At 39.6% G+C, this 19,403-nt stretch overlaps 1 protein-coding gene across 5 annotated transcripts in view; it reads right to left on the bottom strand.

Moving 5' to 3' along the window:
* Nucleotides 1-19,403, bottom strand: part of RALGAPA2 (Ral GTPase activating protein catalytic alpha subunit 2) — a 332,102-nt gene that overhangs the window by 271,070 nt on the left and 41,629 nt on the right. For all 5 annotated transcript variants that reach the window (XR_004032895.1, XM_030825210.1, XM_030825211.1 and 2 more), the window contains one exon: nucleotides 1,256-1,313. Coding sequence is in view for 3 of the 5 variants with exons in the window: in XM_030825210.1 (XP_030681070.1) it covers nucleotides 1,256-1,313 (58 nt within the window). In the remaining 2 variants the exon portion in view is untranslated. Of the gene's footprint in view, nucleotides 1-1,255; nucleotides 1,314-19,403 lie in introns of those variants that run through there.

Here is a 19,403-nt window from a genome sequence, read left to right as displayed (position 1 = left end):
CACCCAGAAAACCCTTTCCACACTGCATCTGTTCATCTTTCAAGGCTCAGATCAAAGTTACCTCTCTTGAAGCCTTCCTCAATTCCTCTGAACAGAATTATTCAACTTTTCTTTTTTGTTATCATCACACTTCTTTCATAGAGACAATTTTGCTGTAATTATTTTGCTCATCTATCCCCTGACTGGGCAAAAGGCCTATACAATACAAGAATGGTGGTACATTCTTAGATTCTGTCCCAGAACTTTGCACACAAATGTCTCTCCCGCAACAAATATTTGAATGAATGAATGATCAAACAGAGTTAGATTCCATTATAAGGTCACACTCTCCACAAATACAATCATCTGGTAAGTAAGAAAACTTGTAGGAAATGCTAGACTCTGGTACGGCAGGGGATTAAAGGAGACACTGTTTAAAACAGAAGGCAGCATTCACAATTGATTTCCCAGATTTACTCCAGCTGTGCTGTGTATATTCAAGTGGGATGAGATGTTAGATGTTAAAAGCTGGACAGAAAAGGCAACTGTGGTAACTTGCTTTATTTCAAGTTTCCTCTCAATGCCACATCCTAAAGCATTCAAAGAGAATAATTTTCAATCAATGATACAGGCTTAAAGAACAAGAATTCTCTTGGCCGGGCACGGTGGCTTACACCTATAATCCCAGCACTTTGGGAAGCCGAGGCGGGTGGATCGCTTGAGGCCAGGAGTTCGAGACAGCCTGGCCAACATGGTGAAACCCCATCTCTACTAAAAATACAAAAAAAAAAAAATCAGCCAGGCATGGTGGCACATGCCTGTAATCCCAGCTACTCGGGAGGCTGAGGCAGGAGAATCACTTGAACTCGGGAGGCGGAGGTTGCAGTGAGCCGAGAACACAACACTGCACTCAAGCCTGGGAGACAGAGCAAGACTCCATCTCAAATATATATATATATATATATATATATATAAACACTACTGTGATTCAGGAGGTCTGGCTGGGGCCTGAGATTCTGCATCTCTAACAAGCTTCTGGGTGAGGCTTATGCTGCTGGCCTATGAACTATACTCTAAGGAGCACACAGAGGAAGAGATAGACATATTTGTCTCCAAAGTCAGGGTTGAACTTGTCTTGGTTTTCATGACCATAATACCATACTCTTATTAATATTCCTTTCTATAAGCTATCTTGATGATATCAATTATATAAAACATTACTGAAAATTCAACTGGAAGAAATTCATATTACTAAAAAATTTTTAATTGTTCTTACCTATACTCTGGTAATGCCATCGAAAGAAAATTCGTTCAGGTAGAAACTGCAGTATTTTCTATCAAAAAAAGATATAAAGAAAATAAACAACAAATGAAATTACACATTTTCATGACAGGCCCATATTACTCACTATAGGTAAGTTCTAGAAGAGGAAAAGGAAACTATTTACAATAACATAAATACTGCACTTTATGCTGTATTCCTATGAGACACTTTCTTTCACTTGCCCCAGGCAAGCTTTCTTACCTGAATGTTTTAAAGAGATCACTGTCCCAAGTTTAATTCCCTCCAAAAGAAAACAAGAAAAAACCTAAAATGTTATTTTTATCTTAATTAAATAATAGCCATTTCTTAAGTATTGAAATAAAATTTTCCCAAATGACAGATTCCCCAGGTTTCTTCTTTTTCACCATCTCCTTCCCATTTTCATTATAATCATTATTAGCCTCTGGACAAAGAACAAGATTGGGAAGAAAAGTGAAAACAAAGAGAATGAGACTGTAAACAACTCAGTGAGACAAGAAAATGAAATTGGTGGCAAGAATTTCATGAAATTAATGGCCAAAAAAACTATTAAGTTTTAGAATTATAGTTAAGAATATCCCCAAACTTTTACAAATTTGACTTTTGTAGATTCCATATATATGAGATCACGCAGTATCTTTCTTTTTTTTCTTTGAGACAAAGTCTCACTCTGTCACCCAGGCTGGTGCGCACTGGCGTGATTTCAGCTCACTGCAACCTCTGCCTCCATGGTTCAAGTGATTCTCCTGCCTGAGTCTCCCAAGTGGCTGGGATTACAGGTGCCTGCCACTACGCCCAGCTAATATTTGTATTTTTAGTAGAGACGGGGGTTTCACCATGTTGGCCAGACTGGTCTCGAACTCCTGACCCCAGGATTCACCCACCTAAGCCTCCCAAAGTGCTTGGATTACACGCGTGAGCTACCACACCCAGCCCCATGCAGTATCTTTCTGTGCCTGGCTTATTTCACTTGGCAACAATGTCCTCCAGGTTCAACCATGTTGTCACAAATCACAGCATTTCCTTTTATAAGGCTGAATAGTATTTCACTGTGTATTCATACCACATTTTCTATATCCATTCATTCACTGATGGACACTTAGGTTGTTTCCATATCTCAACTACTGTGAATAATGCTGCAATAAACACGGGAGTGCAGATATCTCTTCTGCATACTGATTTTAATTCCTTGGGACATAAAGCCAGAAGTGGAATTGCTGGGGCATATGGTAATTTTATTTCTAGTTTTTTTGAGGAACTTCCATACTATTCTCCATAATGGCTGCACTAATTTACACTCCCACCAACAGTATACCAGCATTTCCTTTTCTCTACATCCTCACCAACACTTGTTACCTGTCATCTTTTTGATAATAGTAATTCTAACAGGTGTGAGATGACATCTCATTGTGATCTTAATTTGCATTTTCCTGATGATTAGTGATGTCAAACATTTTTTCATAAACTTGTTGGCCAAATGTATCTATGTATTCTTTTGAGAAAGTCTATTCAAGTCACCTTATCTTTCAAGCCCATAACTCTGAAAGGTATCTCATATCTAATGTTACTACATGATAATTCTAACAAAACACACCCACATGCATTCCAAATCCCATTGAGGGAAAAACACCTACACACCAGACAACAGACTTCACTCTTGAAAAATAAAATAAATATAAATGAAATATGTAATCCTTCCAAGATTTCATGAATAGTGGGCAAGAGAGATGATAAAGAAAAGAATATCATTTAGCAAAAAAAAATTTAAAAAAAAAAAAAACCTTGACAGACGTTTGCATGAAATATTACAGAAGTAAGGGGGAAAGGGCTTCACCTCAGCAGGGGCTTCATGGAATGCTTCCTGGAAATGAGGACACTTGAGCTGAGACTTAGAAGATGAATTAAATTTGCCTAGTGGATAGGGACAGAAGGAAGACCATGGGAGAATGCTAGAAGGCAAAGACAGCTTGATGCCTTACAGGAACCACAGCAGCAGGAGGGTCAGTTTGGCTGGTAGGCAGTGAGAAGGGGAGGAGATGGGCCTGGAGAGGCAGGCGAGGCTGGGGGCTTAATGTCCTCATGGGAGCAGTGTGGTCCCTGAATGGGTTTCAGCTGGAGGTGAACTGGAGGCAGCTGAGAGGGGAGGCAGACACAATCACTAAAGAGAGGCAATGGTAGAATTTCAGAGGAGAAATAAGAAGGCCTGGACCAAGGCCGGCCAGGTAAAGAGAACATGTAATAGTGATATGCAGGACATAAAATTGTCAGGGTAAGTGGGTAGAGGGGCTGTAGTAAATGGAGGTCTCCATGGCTCCCAGTGGCTTTGTAGATGGCAACACCTTTATCCGAGAGATCAAATCCAGATGCAATCTTAGACCCGAGGAGAATAAGCTATCAAGTTTGATTCTGGACATCCTGCCATTTGAGGTGTCAAAGGATGACCTTACTGGAAACGTTCTTCTAGGCAAATGTGTAAATGGGTCTGGAGTACAGAGGCAGGATTTGGACGGTAACAGATACAGGCAGCGGCTGAAGCTGTGTGTATATGAGAGCTCTCTTTTGAGAGAGTTTAAAATAAGATAAGATGAAGCTCTGGAGGTATCCAGGAGCTAAGGGAGCTCTGCTAAGAAGGTAAAATGAAGGTAAAGCAAAAGCCAGAGGCTCATGTGCTCGAATCCCAGGAGAAATCTTTGATATGCCAGCTATTTGTATGCTTATTTATTATAAAGATTAGAAACATTTAAGAGTATTTATATGCACAACTAGTTCTAAAAAGTTAAACATATTAGAAAATGTGGGGAAATTAATGTCACATAACAAAATGACTTCAATATTAAATAAAGTGAGCTCACTATTAATCTCTTGCCTTGAGAACACGCAACCTTTGTAAGCCAGACACCAAATGCCAGGCATGACAGATCCATCTATAAATTGTACAGAAGTAAATTGGCTGTTTCAAGGGAAAAAAATCAAAATAAGTCTTCCCCTTGCAATATGCTCTAACATTAATTTTAGATGAATAACACAAAAAAAGGAGCTAAATATAAAAACTGGGTTGTTATGTCAAGTTACATTACATTAAAAGGGAATCAGAATAAGTAAAACAGCTCTCTACAGAATATCTTAATAAGAACCCACGTGAGCACTGTCTTACCAACAGAACCTAAACTCAAACATCCCCATGGGCACATAGGATCAAGAACCCAAGCTGGGTCACAACCTACAGGAAAAAGATCACAAGCAAAGAGATTAGAACAAGAAATGCAAAGACTCTGGAACTGAGAAAAAGAATGAGGGTCTCAGGAGTTAGGCTGCCAGGCCAATTGAGCAACTCTAGGGCCACAAATGAACACAATCTGGAGATGGCCTGGGGATCACCAGACTCAAGAGATGAAGACAAGCCTGCACCTGCATCTAAGTTAGATCCTCTGGTTCTTTAACTCAAACTTCCTCTTAACAGAAAAATTTACTATAGACCCCAATTTTGTATCGTTGATAAAAAATTAATGATAATAGCAAGGTGAGTTTTCTGGAAAACGTGCTGCAATGGAGGAGACAGGAGTACAAATGGCCTACTGAGGACTAACACCTGTGAAAGGGAAAAGACGGCAGCAAGATTGGACAAAGGAGCCTCAGACCACGAGGCAGAGCTGATAAATCTCTGCCAGCCTAGTGGAAGCTCCAGAGCAAAGATGAAAGGAGTCCAGTGTGACCAGAAATGGCGAGGCCCTTGTACAACTGCCTCTGGCAGTTACTGGCTTGGGGCCATGATGCAAAGAGTATGACCAAGGATGGAAAGCCAAAGGTGTGAAGAGCTAGAAACCATCAGCTAATGCCACTTTTGTAGCTGGGCAGCACATTCTTTCTTGAAGAGGAATATGTACAGCCCATCTCTATGTGTGCCACAATAATCTTCAAATTATTAATTAGAATATTCTCATCACATTGGAAAGCTGAAGTTCTAACAGACGGGCCCCCTACTTGAGAGACATGGCTTCTCTACTGGCAGTTTCTCAACAGCTGGCTGCCACCTCACGCTGATGGAAGCCTGGTCCCACTGAGTTCTCCCCATGCTTTCTGTGCTTCCTTCCATGCAGTTCACTGTGCCTGGGCAAATGGCACAGCAGTGACTTGGTGTCCTATTATCCACCCATTCTCCTTTAAGGGACCTGGCAGCCCAGCTACATCCCAGGGTCATATTCTGATCCCATCTTGCCACTTAAACATTTCATATAGGAAATGCTGAGAAAAGTAAAGACTCAGAATAGATCTTAGATTAGATGAATGCTTGATATACCCACTGTTCTTCAGATCTTTAATTTAGTCAGGAAACTAATTTGGCAGTGAAAATCATGCTTTTTAGTTTTCCAAAATACATACTGGTCTTCTTGATTTCGTTTTCTTTTGTTAGCACACAACAAAGAAAAACACAGAATACAGCAAGACGATGTATATCTATATGCTTAGATACTGTCAGTCTGCCACAAAAGTAATTTCCAACTTATTCTGAGGTCAAGCCTATCATTATCATCACTTTTGGGTAAGTTTTCAGATTCACAAAATGGATGGACTTTAAAAACACTCAAAAAGGTTTGGATATGAAATGCATGCCTAATATCTGAGCTACTAAGAATATTCCCAAATGGACAAAATCTTACACAACAAGTCAAAGGCTGAAACATTACCCACACTGATGCTTCTTTTTGTACCCAAATATTGCAAGGGCCATTGTTTAAAGTCTATGAGGTCAATAAAAATAAAGCCCAACACAACTATCTATGTCCAAATGCTAAGCCTGTCCCTCAGAAAGCCCTAGATGAAGCCTACCTTTACTGGGGCAAATACAATCTGGCATTTCTTCTACTGCAGCCAATATTCTAAGCTATACTGCTGTGAATACCACATAAGCTATTGACGTCTTGTTTGTAGTTTCACTGGAGAGTAAAATACAAAAAAAAAAAATCAAGAAAGCCACACAGTGTGAATAAATATTACTTTTCTGAAAAACACACGGCTCTATTTAATGCTCAGTGCTCAGCTGCATCTATATGGTAATCCATTATAGTGCACTCGAAATCGAAATTAGGTATTACTACTGATCAGCACATCAGGGAATCTGTCATTCTTTTAACTGATTATCCATAGTTCTTTTTTCTTCAGAACCTACTGCATGACCAGGAATAATGTGAAATGTACGCTGGAGTCTACACAAGATGCTATAGTCTACTTTATAACTGCTGGTCTTCTGATTTGTGTGGGAAATATTTTTTAATTATTATCAGATGACTGCAACATGCCCCAGTGGATTCACACTTGATTTCAATTCCACTTAGAAAGCTAGGACAGTGAAGAATGAAGAAAATACTACATACTAACTCATGGGAAGGTAATCAACTACAACAATGACCAACTAACATGTTACATCTGAAAGCAGAGTGTGGGGAGCAACCCTTCCCCAAACTAGCTGCAGGACAGAAGAGCTCTGGGTGAAGAAAACGCTGACCGAGGAGAAAACAGAAGATTTGGTTTAAAAGAACAGAGGTCTTAGTTACTTGACCTTTTGAGTAATAAATATGCAGAAAACTTATGATGAGAACTGGACAGTTCGGTTTAAAGAAAACATTCTGTGAATGCCTGTGCTACAAGTATAGTCTGATTTCAGAAGCACCCATGTGCATAGCAGCCCAGCTGTACAGATGCTTCCAGGGAGACCCATAGAGAGGGGAACTTGATCATTTGCTGTCTTAGGCCTGGCCACTCGTCTCTTACTACAATGACTCAACTCTTTCATGAAGACAGAATATTTGCCTTGAACACTTTCTCATTAACATTATAACAAAATGTTATTTGAGGACCTGCTATATGTTTAAAGTTAAAAGAAAGTTATTCTAGAACTGAAAGTCTATCAGCCACATACCTCCCTTCTTCAATATATCCTACACAATTCACATTCCAGAAAATATAAAGATTAATCAAAATAATCCAAAAACAAGGGAGTGGGGTTCTAAACACCATGACAGTGAGCTATATTTACATAATTGGAGTTAATATGACTATAAAAAAGAGTATATTCCTAAAACAACTAACATAAGACAACATCCTAAAAATATTATAATAAAATAATCTAAATGGCAACAGCAGCGGCGAGAGGATAAACAAGTTATACATCTTGAAAGATGATGACACTGGGGACCATGCTCAGAATGAAGAAAACAGCACACAGAAAGATGGAGAGAAGAAAAAAAACAGAACAAGACAAGAATCAGAGCAGCAGCAAGAGGAAAGCTGTTGTCCCTGGACCAGCAGAGCATCCCCTATAGTACAACTACACTTTCTGGTATTCCGGGAGAACCCCTAGCCATCTCACCAGCTCACAGAGCTACAAACAGAATATCAAACAGATTGGCTGGGTGCGGTGGCTCATGCCTGTTATCCTAGCACTTTGGGAGGCTGAGGTGGGCTGAACACTTTGAGGCCAGAAGTTCGAGACCAGCCTGGCCAACATGGTGAAACCCAGTCTCTACTAAAAATACAAAACTCAGCCGGGGGCCGTGACGGTGCACACCTGTAATTTCAGCTACTCTCACTTGAGCCTGGGAGGCGGAGGTTGCGGTAAGCCGATATTGCACCACCGCACTCCAGCCTGGGCAACAGAGCAAGACTCTGTCTTGGAAAAAAAAAAAAAAGACTATCAAACAGATTGATACTTTTGCCTCTGTGAGTTCTTAGTGCTTTAATGGAGCCCTGATAGTTCATTCATGCCTGTATTTATATCGTGATGTTTATTTATCTTCCTGGTAACCTATTTAAAATTCTGGTTTCCTTAGTTGACTGACTTGTCTCAGAGATCAGATTTGTTCATTCTTAGGTTTCTCCCTAAACATTCCTAGTTAACATGTAGGTATCAACAAATATGAGAATTGCAGAGTTGATCGGAAGAGCATAATACAAAAGTACAGGCCTTTTTTTTTATTTATTTAAGTAGATATTTATGCAGTCCTTATTAAGCTCAAAGTGTCATGGAGAATACAAAAGCTTATAGTACCTGGCATCTAACCTCATGAAGTTTGACAGTAAAGTGAAAAGTAAAGTTTGAAAGTTTTGTATTTAAGAACCTCCCATTAGGGTTTTGGCTGTGTTCATGATCATGCATAAAATCTTTTTCCTGTGTTCAGAAGGAAAATGAAATCCCTAATAATTGCTTTTGTGGGTACTGACAGTAGAGACAGCCTAGACTATGTCTCACCTCCCTCCCAGGTGACTTGGTTTGTGGGTACCCCAAGAATCTGTCTGCATCTAACACCAGTCTTGTTGAACAAAGGTTATTATGTACCTCCTGTGTGCTGTACAGTTGATCTTTAGGCAGAACCAAATGCAGGGTTTGTCATTTTCTTGAAATTATTGAGGTATTAGCCCTTTTTAAATGTGTAAAAAAGAAAATAATACTCTAATAGGTAACATTAAAATAAACTACTAAAGAGGGAAAAATAATATGAAATTAATAATAATCTGGGTATAAACTGCTTAAAATAGTTGAGAAGAAGTACAAAAGACATATGGAGTTAAAGTAAAAGCACAGGACTACCATCGAATTTTGCTTTATTTATTTATTTTTTGAGACAGAGCCTCGCTCTGTTGCCCAGGCTGGAGAGCAATGGCACAATCTTGGCTCACTGCAACCTCCACCACCCAGGCTCAAGCGATTCTTGTGCCTCAGACTCCTGAGTAGCTGGGATTACAGGCGTGTGCCACCACACCCAGCTAATTTCTGTATTTTTTAGTAAAGACGGGGTTTCTCCATGTTGGTCAGGCTGGTCCTGAACTCTTGGCCTCAAGTAATCTGCCCACCTCGGCCTCCCAAAGTGCTGGGATTATAGGCATGAGTCACTGTGCCTGGCCAAAATACTGCTTTATTCTTGATATTAGAAGAAAAACAATGCAAACAATATTGTTAACTTAAAGATAGTTATTGGAATGAAAATAGGAAGAGTACCTTCCAAATTACAAAGCATATTCCATAAAGCCAAAATCAGTGACCTCTCCCCCAAAAACAAAGTTAGAAGAAAAGCTAAAACCAAGTGCAATGGGCATCAGAATACACAGATGTGTACTGGTTATCACACAAAAAAAAGTAGTAAGTATAAGCAGGTTAAATTCCCCTACCGAAGACCAAGTCCATTAGACCCAGCTTTCAAACACAGAAAGACTGACAATAAAATACAAAAAAGGAGGCTCACATGCACACACATCCAGACAAAGCAATATTAATATCAAGTAAAAAAGTGTTAACAAGACAAAGGGAATTATTTCAAATAGGTTAAATATGTAATTTACGATATACCTATAATACTTATGAATCTTTATGCAACAAATAACATAGCATGAAAATAAAACAATGGAGGCATACTCCATTAAAACAACTTTCAGAAACTAAAGGGGGAAAACACTTTTTAAATGGGGGATATTAACACACACTATCTTTGAGAAATAAAATAGGCAATACAGTATAATACAGAAGACTTGAATATAGTTATAGCAAGACTGGTTTAACAGCTATATATCAAACTTCACAGAATCCAACATTTATGAAACATTTACAAAGTTATTTTTCTAAGTGATGCAAATAAATCCCTCAAAGTAAGTGTTACGCAGGTCACAAGCAAACTCAATACACTGGGAGTCCACCATCAAGAGTTTAAGCTAAAAATTTCGCAATTACTTGTGGATTTTAAACACTCAAGTTAAAAAAAAAAGTAATTCTTAATTACTTGTGGATTTTAACACTCGAGTTAAGAAAACTGATTATAAACGAAAAATAATCAACATTATGATTCACATATAACAAAAATTGGTCAAAGCTGAAATAAGAGGCAAATCCATAGACTTGAATTTCCTACAATGCAAGAACTAAGTTTTAAACTAAAAAAATTGATAAAAAAAAAAAAAAAGTTTTGTTAAGGAAGAAATCAATAAAAATAAAAGCAAAAATGACTTACATAATGAAATTATCACCAAGTATTGTTAATCACTAAGCTACAGACAGTTGAACTGGTAGTACTGCAAGTAATTAAATATCCTCTTAATCAAACATTTATTTAATTCATTAAAACATAGTCTTATTAAGTGCCCATTCTGTGCCAGGAACCATGTGAGGGATCAGAGATACATAAAAGACACCATTCCTGCTCTAAAAGCTAGAGCCCTAAGAGGGAAAAGGTGAGAAAATCAGGGATGTCAGTACATGCACAAGGAAATGAAGACAGACAAGGTGCACTTCCAAAGGGAGAACACCCTTGAACTGAATCTTGAAGGACAACAGGGGTGAGCCAAGCAAGGAAGAGCATTTCAGGCAGACCAAACAGCAGCAAAAAATAAAAAGCCTTGCTGCTTATTTGGGGACCTGTAAGAGGCTGCCAGTGAAGGCAGAAGACAAGTGATAAGTGATAGAGAAGGAGGCAGAGACTAGACGAAGAACATTCTGAAGGCTATACTGGGAAGTGTGACTTTTGTCCTAAAGGCAATGAGAATCGAAATTACATCACACAGCATCTGAGGTGAGTGAGGCAGAGAGAAGGGGTGGAAGATCACACACCAAAAGACTGCTTAGCAGGATACTCCAGTGGTGGGGAAACTAAGGCTCTGAACAAAGTCTTAGATAGTAGGCAGAAAAGAGTATCAAAGAGCACCAGCACAGAATGAAGAAAAATACTATCAATACTGAACAAAATAAACAGGACAGACTGATGTTTTTTGCAGTAGTCCTCCCTTATCCTAGGGAGATACGTTTCAAGACTCCCAAGGGATGCCTGAAACCACAGATAGTACCAAACCTTATATACACTGTGCACAAATTTCTTTTTCCTTCTTCACAATTTCATAGAAGATTGGTTCTTACTGTAGATCTTAGCAACCTCAGCATATAGTTTTTTTTCTTTCTTATTAAGTCAAGAACGTTCACCTTTTCACTTAAAGGAAGCACTGTACAGCTTCTCCTTGGCATATCTGATTGCCAGCATCACTACTCTTGTGTTTTGGAGCCATTATTATTATTACTATTATTTTTGAGACAGAGTCTCACTCTGTCACCCAGGCTGGAGCACAGTGGCGTGATCTCGGCTCACTGCAATCTCTGCCTCCCGGGTTTAAGTGATTCTCAAGCCTCAGCCTCCTGAGTAGCTGGGATTACAGGAGCACACCACAATGCCTAGCTAATTTTTGTATTTTTAGTACAGACGAGGTTTCACCCTGTTGGCCAGGCTGGCCTCAAACTCCTGGCCTCAAGCAATCCACCTGCCTCGGCCTCCCAAAGTGCTGGGATTACAGGCATGAACCACCACGCCTGGCCTGGAGCCATTATTGAGTAAAATAAGAGTTACCTGAACACAAGCAATGTGATACCACAACAGTTTATCTGATAACCAGGACCACTGCTAAGTGACTGATGGATAGCATCTACAGCATGGATCCACTGGACAAAAGAATGATTCATATCCCAGGCAGAATGGAGCAGGATGGTGAGAGATTTCACCACACTACTCAGAATGGCATGCAATTTAAAACTTATGAATGGTTTATTTCTTTAATTTTCCATTTAATGTTTTTGGACCCTGGTTGACCACGAGTAACCAAAACCTCAGAAGGTGAAACTGCAGATAAGGGGGACTACCATATTAAGTACTAAAATGTGATATTCAAAATGTTTTTTATTAGGTACAAAAAATGCAACCTTCAAAAACTGGAAAGGCAGGCACTTAATAGATTTCAAGGTTATTTTTTCACTTTGCTTAGGATCATGCAAAGGTCTAATCTCTTTTTTAAAAAAAAAAATCACACTGCACTGGACTCCTCATTTTTTTAATGACAGAACGAATATTCAGTGACCTTCACAAATCCCCAAATTAGTAGCATATAATTCTACCCATAATATGTGGGTTTTGCCCTGAATAAAGCATTCACTAAAACAGATTCAAAAGGAGTCTTCTTTTCACAAAAGTATCTTACACAGGAGATCTCAGTCACAACCAAATCTGCCATGCTATTCTTCATTTCATGCAAGTTTCTATTTTCTGCCTGAAAACTACTGCATTTTTCCAATCTCTTCAGTTTTCTTACTAGCACTAGTTGGCCATCCGTTTTATGCCATTTTTTAGGGGAAAAAATCACTCCCAGACAGTTTCATGAGTACAGAATAACAAAATCCCAGTGAGATGCCACTACTTGGTTCCCACCACCCCATAAATTCTGAGGATTTAAACTCCTGCCTCAGCACAATTAGAAAGCACTGTACACCTGCAGGTTGTCTTGGGACTGGCCACCCTGTCAAATTCATTCAGCAAGTGCCCAAGGCCTGCAGGAAAAGCCAGTGCACAAAGGCTTCAAGCCAGACCCTTCCAACCTGTACAGTGTCACAAACCACATCAAACACTAGATGTCACTCTGTAACAGCCACCACACTACATATCCAAACAGAAAAGAAGTAATAGATTTATAATAGCAAGTTTTTGTACAACTCTCTCCTAAAGGTATATATTAATTTTAAAAAAACCAACTTACCAAAACTGCATTAACAGATTAATTTTAATTAAAGAGAAAAGAGCTCTCTACATGTCTCCTGCTATCGTAACAATAAATACACATGCTCAAGTTTCAGTGTTAATTTCCCATATCTTTAGCCCTAATGCAGTTTCTACCATCTGCCCTTAAAAGATTCTTGGAAGCATTTTTGCTAGTATTGCCTTCCACAGGATCTCCTCTTAAGAGTGTCAGTTACCAACACGTCAAGTGGCACACTATGTGAAAGAGGCCAGCATGCCAGGAAGCTCAGGGCACCTGGACTGCAACAGATAACAAGAATGTAATTTCAGACTTCCACGAACATCTTATCTGCAGTGTCCCTTCCTCCAAGGTGAACTGAGTAATTTGGTATATCCCGTTGGGTCAATCCCAAGTTTCTCACCTATAAGTCTTGATGCAAAAGGGAGCCTGCAGTCTTTAATATTAAATTTGCATATTAAACTATCCATTGAAACTGACACCTTTCAACTCAAACACTTGTCTAATTAAAATTACTAACATTCTATAATAGGATAATCACATTTTAACCAGGAACAGTGCATGCAAAGAATCTCCAAAATGGACCACATGTTTATACTTTGTTCCCACCTTCCAGTTTGTACAGATCATAGACATTTCACAATCAAAATCAGGTACCAGAATAACCACATGCTATAGAGATAAAGGATCTCAGTCCTGTGTTTTATTATTTCCCCAGTATCCAGTACAGGCGATAGCACCGAGGAGCAATTACAGAGCTAATTCACCACCACAGGCAACATATGAGACCAGTGAAAAAGGGTACCTTGGCCACCTGGCCCTCTACTGTGATCCCTGCAGAGCAGTCTCAAGGCAAGATCACACTATGCCATAACAATAATGTTATCATTTGGAGTTGTTCCCAACCAAGGGTTCAACATCAATAAAAGCCACAAGTATGGCTGGCATTATAAAGAAAGCCAGATGATTACACACCTCTATTATCATTTAAATATAGCCCCATGTCATAAATGTGACCCAAAATCTTAGTCATGCTAACTAGAGACATTCATTCTCTTTGCCAATTGGAACTCAGGGAGACTTTGGGGATGAGAAATAGGTGTCTGTGCCAGCTCAGTTCTTTTAAAAATGTTCTCCAGAAAATTTGAATTGATAGTGGCTTTTTCTCAATTGTAATCGGTCATTTAGAATTATGACAGTGACCAGAGAGCTGCATTCAAAATTGGAATCATTCTTTTAAAAGAAAACAAAATCTACTGAAGCATCTAAATATTTGAAATCCTCAATAAGAACTTAAATTCCAAGGATTTTGGAAGAATCTGCTTTTCTTTTTCATTTTAGTTGTTCTTGTCCCTCTTCCACTCAAAAACCGTAAAGTGGTCCTCACGGGAAACAAAATAAAAAGCAGTATCAGCCTGAGAGGTTTGTGGAGGAAGTCCTTCACCTCGGCATGGGAGGAGGGAGCAGCACGGAAGGATGGCTGCACACTGGACAGCCTGGAATAAGAAATAACAAAGCAGAGAAAAGCGCAGAAACTGTGGCAACTAGTTAATTGTAAAAATATGATTCTGCTACCTTGCTATGTATTATTTGCTTATAAGAAAAGCCATTAGCCATTGTATAAAGAAAGAAAAGGAATTGTTACTTAATCCTGTAGGACACCTAGCCTGAATGTGTTGACTTGCGTAGAATTCAGTTCAGGCATTTTCACTGAACCTCCACAGGAGCTTTTAATTTGTTTTCATTTTCAAAGAGTTACAAAAGACATGCAATTCCCACAAAAGAAGAAGAGGAGGCAGGGGTGGGGGAGGAAAAGAGGAGGAGAAGGAGAAGGAAAGGAAGAAGAAGAAAGGAAATAAATCTCAGAATTGTTTGTAATCCTATTATATTCATAACTCTAGTTTTTCTTTAGGCAATTCACTATTAGTATCTGAAGTAAAATGGTGCTACTAAATGTGAAAAGTTATAAATGAATGCATTTGGATGGGAAATAAAATCAACATTCAAATTACTGGATTGCATATACAAAACAATGCTACAGAGAGTGAAAATCAGCTATTTGTTTCATCTTATTGGCACTGTACTGGATATAGCTATATTACTATTCTCAGGAAAATCATTAAAAATTCTTTTCCCCTACTCTAAGGAAAAAAAAATTAGGGGCTAAATCCTCTATCTATAAAAGCTCACCTGGAGCAATGAAGAACAAGAGACCCAGTGCTGAATTCCATTAAAGTAAGACATAGATTCCACTACATCCCTGGATTCACCACTAGTCAAATTATGAATCCCAAACATAACTACACCCAGCAATACTGTGCACATGTTCAGTCCAGCCATCCAATCCAGCATAACACCACACTGCAGAGAAGGAAGGGTGTCAGTCCATATAGGCATGTAATAAATCGCAAGCAATCAAATTTCAATACCAAAGGAAAAACAAAAGCTAGCATCCACGATATTATTTTTATTTCTCTGCATGTCCTATAAGAAGCCCACATGTCATCTGCACTTGCTGTGTGGTTCACCTGCTGCAGTTTGCCTCTTCCATCAGTGCTTCTCAAATAAGAATCTTCTACCAAAGGACGGGTGAGAAAGAGACATGGTGTATCATCCTGGAGTGCACTGAAACTGTTTTCTTTATCTCGAAGGGGAAACGGAGAAAGGTTGAAGGTGTGGTGGGGAGATGAAGTCCTAAGGAATTTGACTAGCCTTTATTTAACATTATTTTCATTTTAAAACATGCATGAAAACAGTAGAATGAAATTGTGCATGGCTTTTCAATTCTGTTTGCAGAGGGTCACTTTGGAGCCATGCTTCTCCAACCTGTGGAGGTAAATGCTCATTCCCCTCAGCCAAGGACACTCTGGTAATAAGAAGAAGCCCAGAGTAAGCATTTCAGTAAAATCCTAAACCTTAAGTCAAAGTCCCCTGCATCACAAGGATACAGATGTACAAGACACTAAGGATTTAACCGTGTTTAACAATGAAAAGTGGTCTTTCAAATGATGAAATAAGGCTCTACTGGAGGACTCTAGAGCCTCCCTGTCCAATACAGTGGCCACTTGCCACATGGATCACCTGAGGCCAGGAGTTTGAGACCAGCCTGACCAATATGGTAAAATCTCGTCTCTACTAAGAATACAAAAATTAGCCAGGCGTGGTGGCAGGTGCCTGTAATCCCAGCTACTTGGGAGGCTGAGGCAGGAGAATTGCTTGAACCCATGAGGCGGAGGTTGCAGTGAACCAAGATAGTGCCACTGCACTCCAGCCTGAGCAACAGAGCGAGACTGTGTCTCAAAAAAAAAAAAAGAAAAGAAAAGAAAAAAGTCACAAAGGATTGTAAGTCATGGTTGTTGGCTTTAGAAGAATTTGCTTTTCTTGTTCATTTTATTTGTTCTTGTCCCTCTTCCACTCAAAAATATGTACAAAAATGCACACAAAAAACACAGAGTTAGGATTTGTACAGTCTCATTAGGAAGCTAAGGCATAGCCACATTAAGGGATAACTATGGACATCTAGCCACAGGCAAATGATAACACAAGGCAGGGCTATTATATGAGTCCACAGGAAAGAATGAGCACTTCCAGCAGGAGGTGCCAGGAGAAACTGGTGGGTCTAAACAGGTCCTGAGAGAATGGGCCGGATGGGGAGAAGAGCTAAGGGCAGTCCCTGAAAAGAGAACTGAATAAACTAAGAGGCAGAAGTGAAACTATGCAAAGAGAGGTAAAGGGGCAAAGTGTTAGCCCAACAGAGCACTTCCAAAGAGTAACCACAAAATATGAAGGAGAGCTACACTGAGAGCCAGGGAGAGGACTGTGAGTGTTAGGCCAGCCTGGGCCACACTTTACAGACTATAAAGAACTCATTCAGGTCTCTAGGAAGGCTAATGACAAGATAGAAACAGGGTTTAATACAGTGGGGTAATTTAAATAAAATTTAGAATAAAGAATCTGTTTATCCGTGATTTCAAATTCTGTGATACTTGAAGAACATCTGAATGAGTGGCACTCCAATGCCAGAACATGTTTATGTTTTGAAATTAAGCCTCTTGTGTCGATGTATTTTAACTGGAGTGTGGGAGGGTGAGGAAATATCAAATTCTATAAACTTTCTAAAACATACATGTATAACTCCAAGCTATTCTATTTCTCTAGTAAAAGGGGATGGCATACAACATGGCAGAAAGCTTGAAACAGTATCTCTGAATTAACTATATTGTCTTATTCTCTGTATTCTTGACATGCTGACATCTGGGGCCTCAATGACATAGGAAGGATGCCCCTCCAAGGGTTAGCAAATTCCCAAAGATAGTGGCTCAGAGCATGTTTCTGACATGCAAACCAACCAATCCCAAATCCGTAACCCCAACCACATCCTTTTATGGACTCTATCCCCCTCCTCTCAATCACCCAGGGGCCAGATACTGGACAACCAGGAGCTACCCCTACAGCCCCGTGAGCTGAAATTATTCAAACTATCCAGTCCTAAGCCTATGTAGTTTGCCTACCTGGCCTTGCCCATTCCTTCCTGCAAAAAACACAATAAAAGCTCCTGCCCTCAGGTCTGTCTCTGTCGCTCCCTCTTTCCTTTTTGCCTACTGATTTTGCCTTGGTGCTTCCTTGTTTGGCTCTGTGTGACATGTCTGTTTCTAGAGGCCTGTGAGCATAATTAAAACTTCTTCTTTCATAACAATCATTTTCATGTTTCTGTGCCTTACCACACCTGATTAAAACAAATCCCAGGTACCATTAAAATAACCTGTCAAGCTTGAATCCAGAAGGTTCTCAATGTCATGTGAATTATTTGATCTTGAGACCCATTCACCAGGTACCTTGTGTTTCTACACCAACCCTCCTTTCCCTTATGCAGGTAACTAATTCAAGAGCCATCACCAAAATATCACTTCTGAAAAGAACCATTCAGGATTTTCTGTGACTCAGAAGGTCATTACTGGAATTCTGACACGAATTCATTCTTACCAGTAGACTTCCGCTCACCACAAAATGGTAATTTATACTCCATGAGGACAGGAGGCTCTGCCTACCTTGCTCATTGTATCTCCAGAGTGTGTCTGACACAGTGCATACCTAATAAATGTGTCTGATGAATGAATGAATTGTAAAGAATAGTACATGCTAATATAGACAGCCTATGGAATACAGCTTAGAAAGCAGAATACCAACACTCCCAAGTGGTAGGCAGCATGCCAGTAAGTTAGGATAATAGGTTCTAGAGTTAGACTAAAGGTTAAATCCCTACTCTCCCATTTGCTAAATGTGCACCCTTGGGCAAGTCACCTAACTCTACAAAGCCTCCAACATTTCATTCATAAAAACTGGGAAGACCAAACCTACTTCAGAAGGAAAGGATTAAACAGGCTAGCCCATGTAAAACATGTAGATTCCGGTTAAGATGGTACATGTAAATTCATGTTGTGGAGTCCCACGTCATCATCCCCACATCTCCATTTGAAATACAAAGCAATGATGGATGAAATACGGTTTTTAAAGTACAGTAAAAGTAGAGTCATAACCATAGTAAAAAATATATATATATATATGATAGGCCAGGCGCAGTGGCTCATGCATGTAATCCCAGCACTTTGTGAGGCCGAGGCACGCGGATCACCTGAGGTCAGGAGTTCAAGACCAGCCGGACCAGCATGGTGAAACCCCATCTCTACTAAAAAATATAAAAATTAGCCGGGCATGGTGGCAGGCACCTGTAGTCCTAACTACTCGGGAGGCTGAGTCAGGAAGAATTGCTTGAACCCAGAAGGCGGAGGTTGCAGTAAGCCGAAATCAAGCCACTGCACTCCAGCCTGGGCGACAGAGCAAGACTCAGTCTCAAAAAGATATATATATGATAAATATCTCCATGAACCAACAGAAACTCTAAGTGGTGTACATATCTGAAGCTACAGGCAAAGGCAGCTGGAATCAACTTCCAAAAGGTACAAGTGCTCCCACTAGAGAGGAAGGCAGGCAAAAAGGTCTGCTCACTGCCTGAGACCATGACCTGGACTGGCTGGTGGCCTTCACTGCACATCACTTACTTTATCAGAATACTGTAATGTCTCCAATACTCTACATCTAAAAACTACTGTTTCCTTTTCCAAGGTTCCCTTTCAGTGCATCCCTGACTTACAAGGCAGACAGCAGCTCTCTTTACATACTCTTCTTTCATGCCTTCTTATCTCTTACCTCTATGCTTTCTTCCAAGCCACTTCTTATTTATAGAATATCTCTACATGGTATCGCTTTTGTGATTTAACACATCTTATTAATTCCACCTCTTCTCAAGGGAGCCTTTCCCAATTATTTACAAAGTGATAAGTACTCACTTCCAAACCCTTATAAACTATCTCTTTACAAGCTTTACAGGGCACTATCCTACAAAGCAGCAATGAAGTTACTTAGTACCCCGAATGAAACATACAAATTACAACCTACCTTCTAAAGCCAGAGACAGAGGGAACATAAGCATAAATAAAAGTAATGCAAGTTTATTATTCATTCATATTTACCATGCAAAATGAAAGTTTTATGAAGCCTTGAACAATAT

The sequence above is a fragment of the Nomascus leucogenys genome, chromosome 13, assembly GCF_006542625.1.
Source record: "Nomascus leucogenys isolate Asia chromosome 13, Asia_NLE_v1, whole genome shotgun sequence".
Taxonomy (NCBI): domain Eukaryota; kingdom Metazoa; phylum Chordata; class Mammalia; order Primates; family Hylobatidae; genus Nomascus; species Nomascus leucogenys.
The sequence above is the reverse complement of the archived record's forward strand: the minus strand, read 5'-3'. Positions and strand labels throughout refer to the sequence as shown.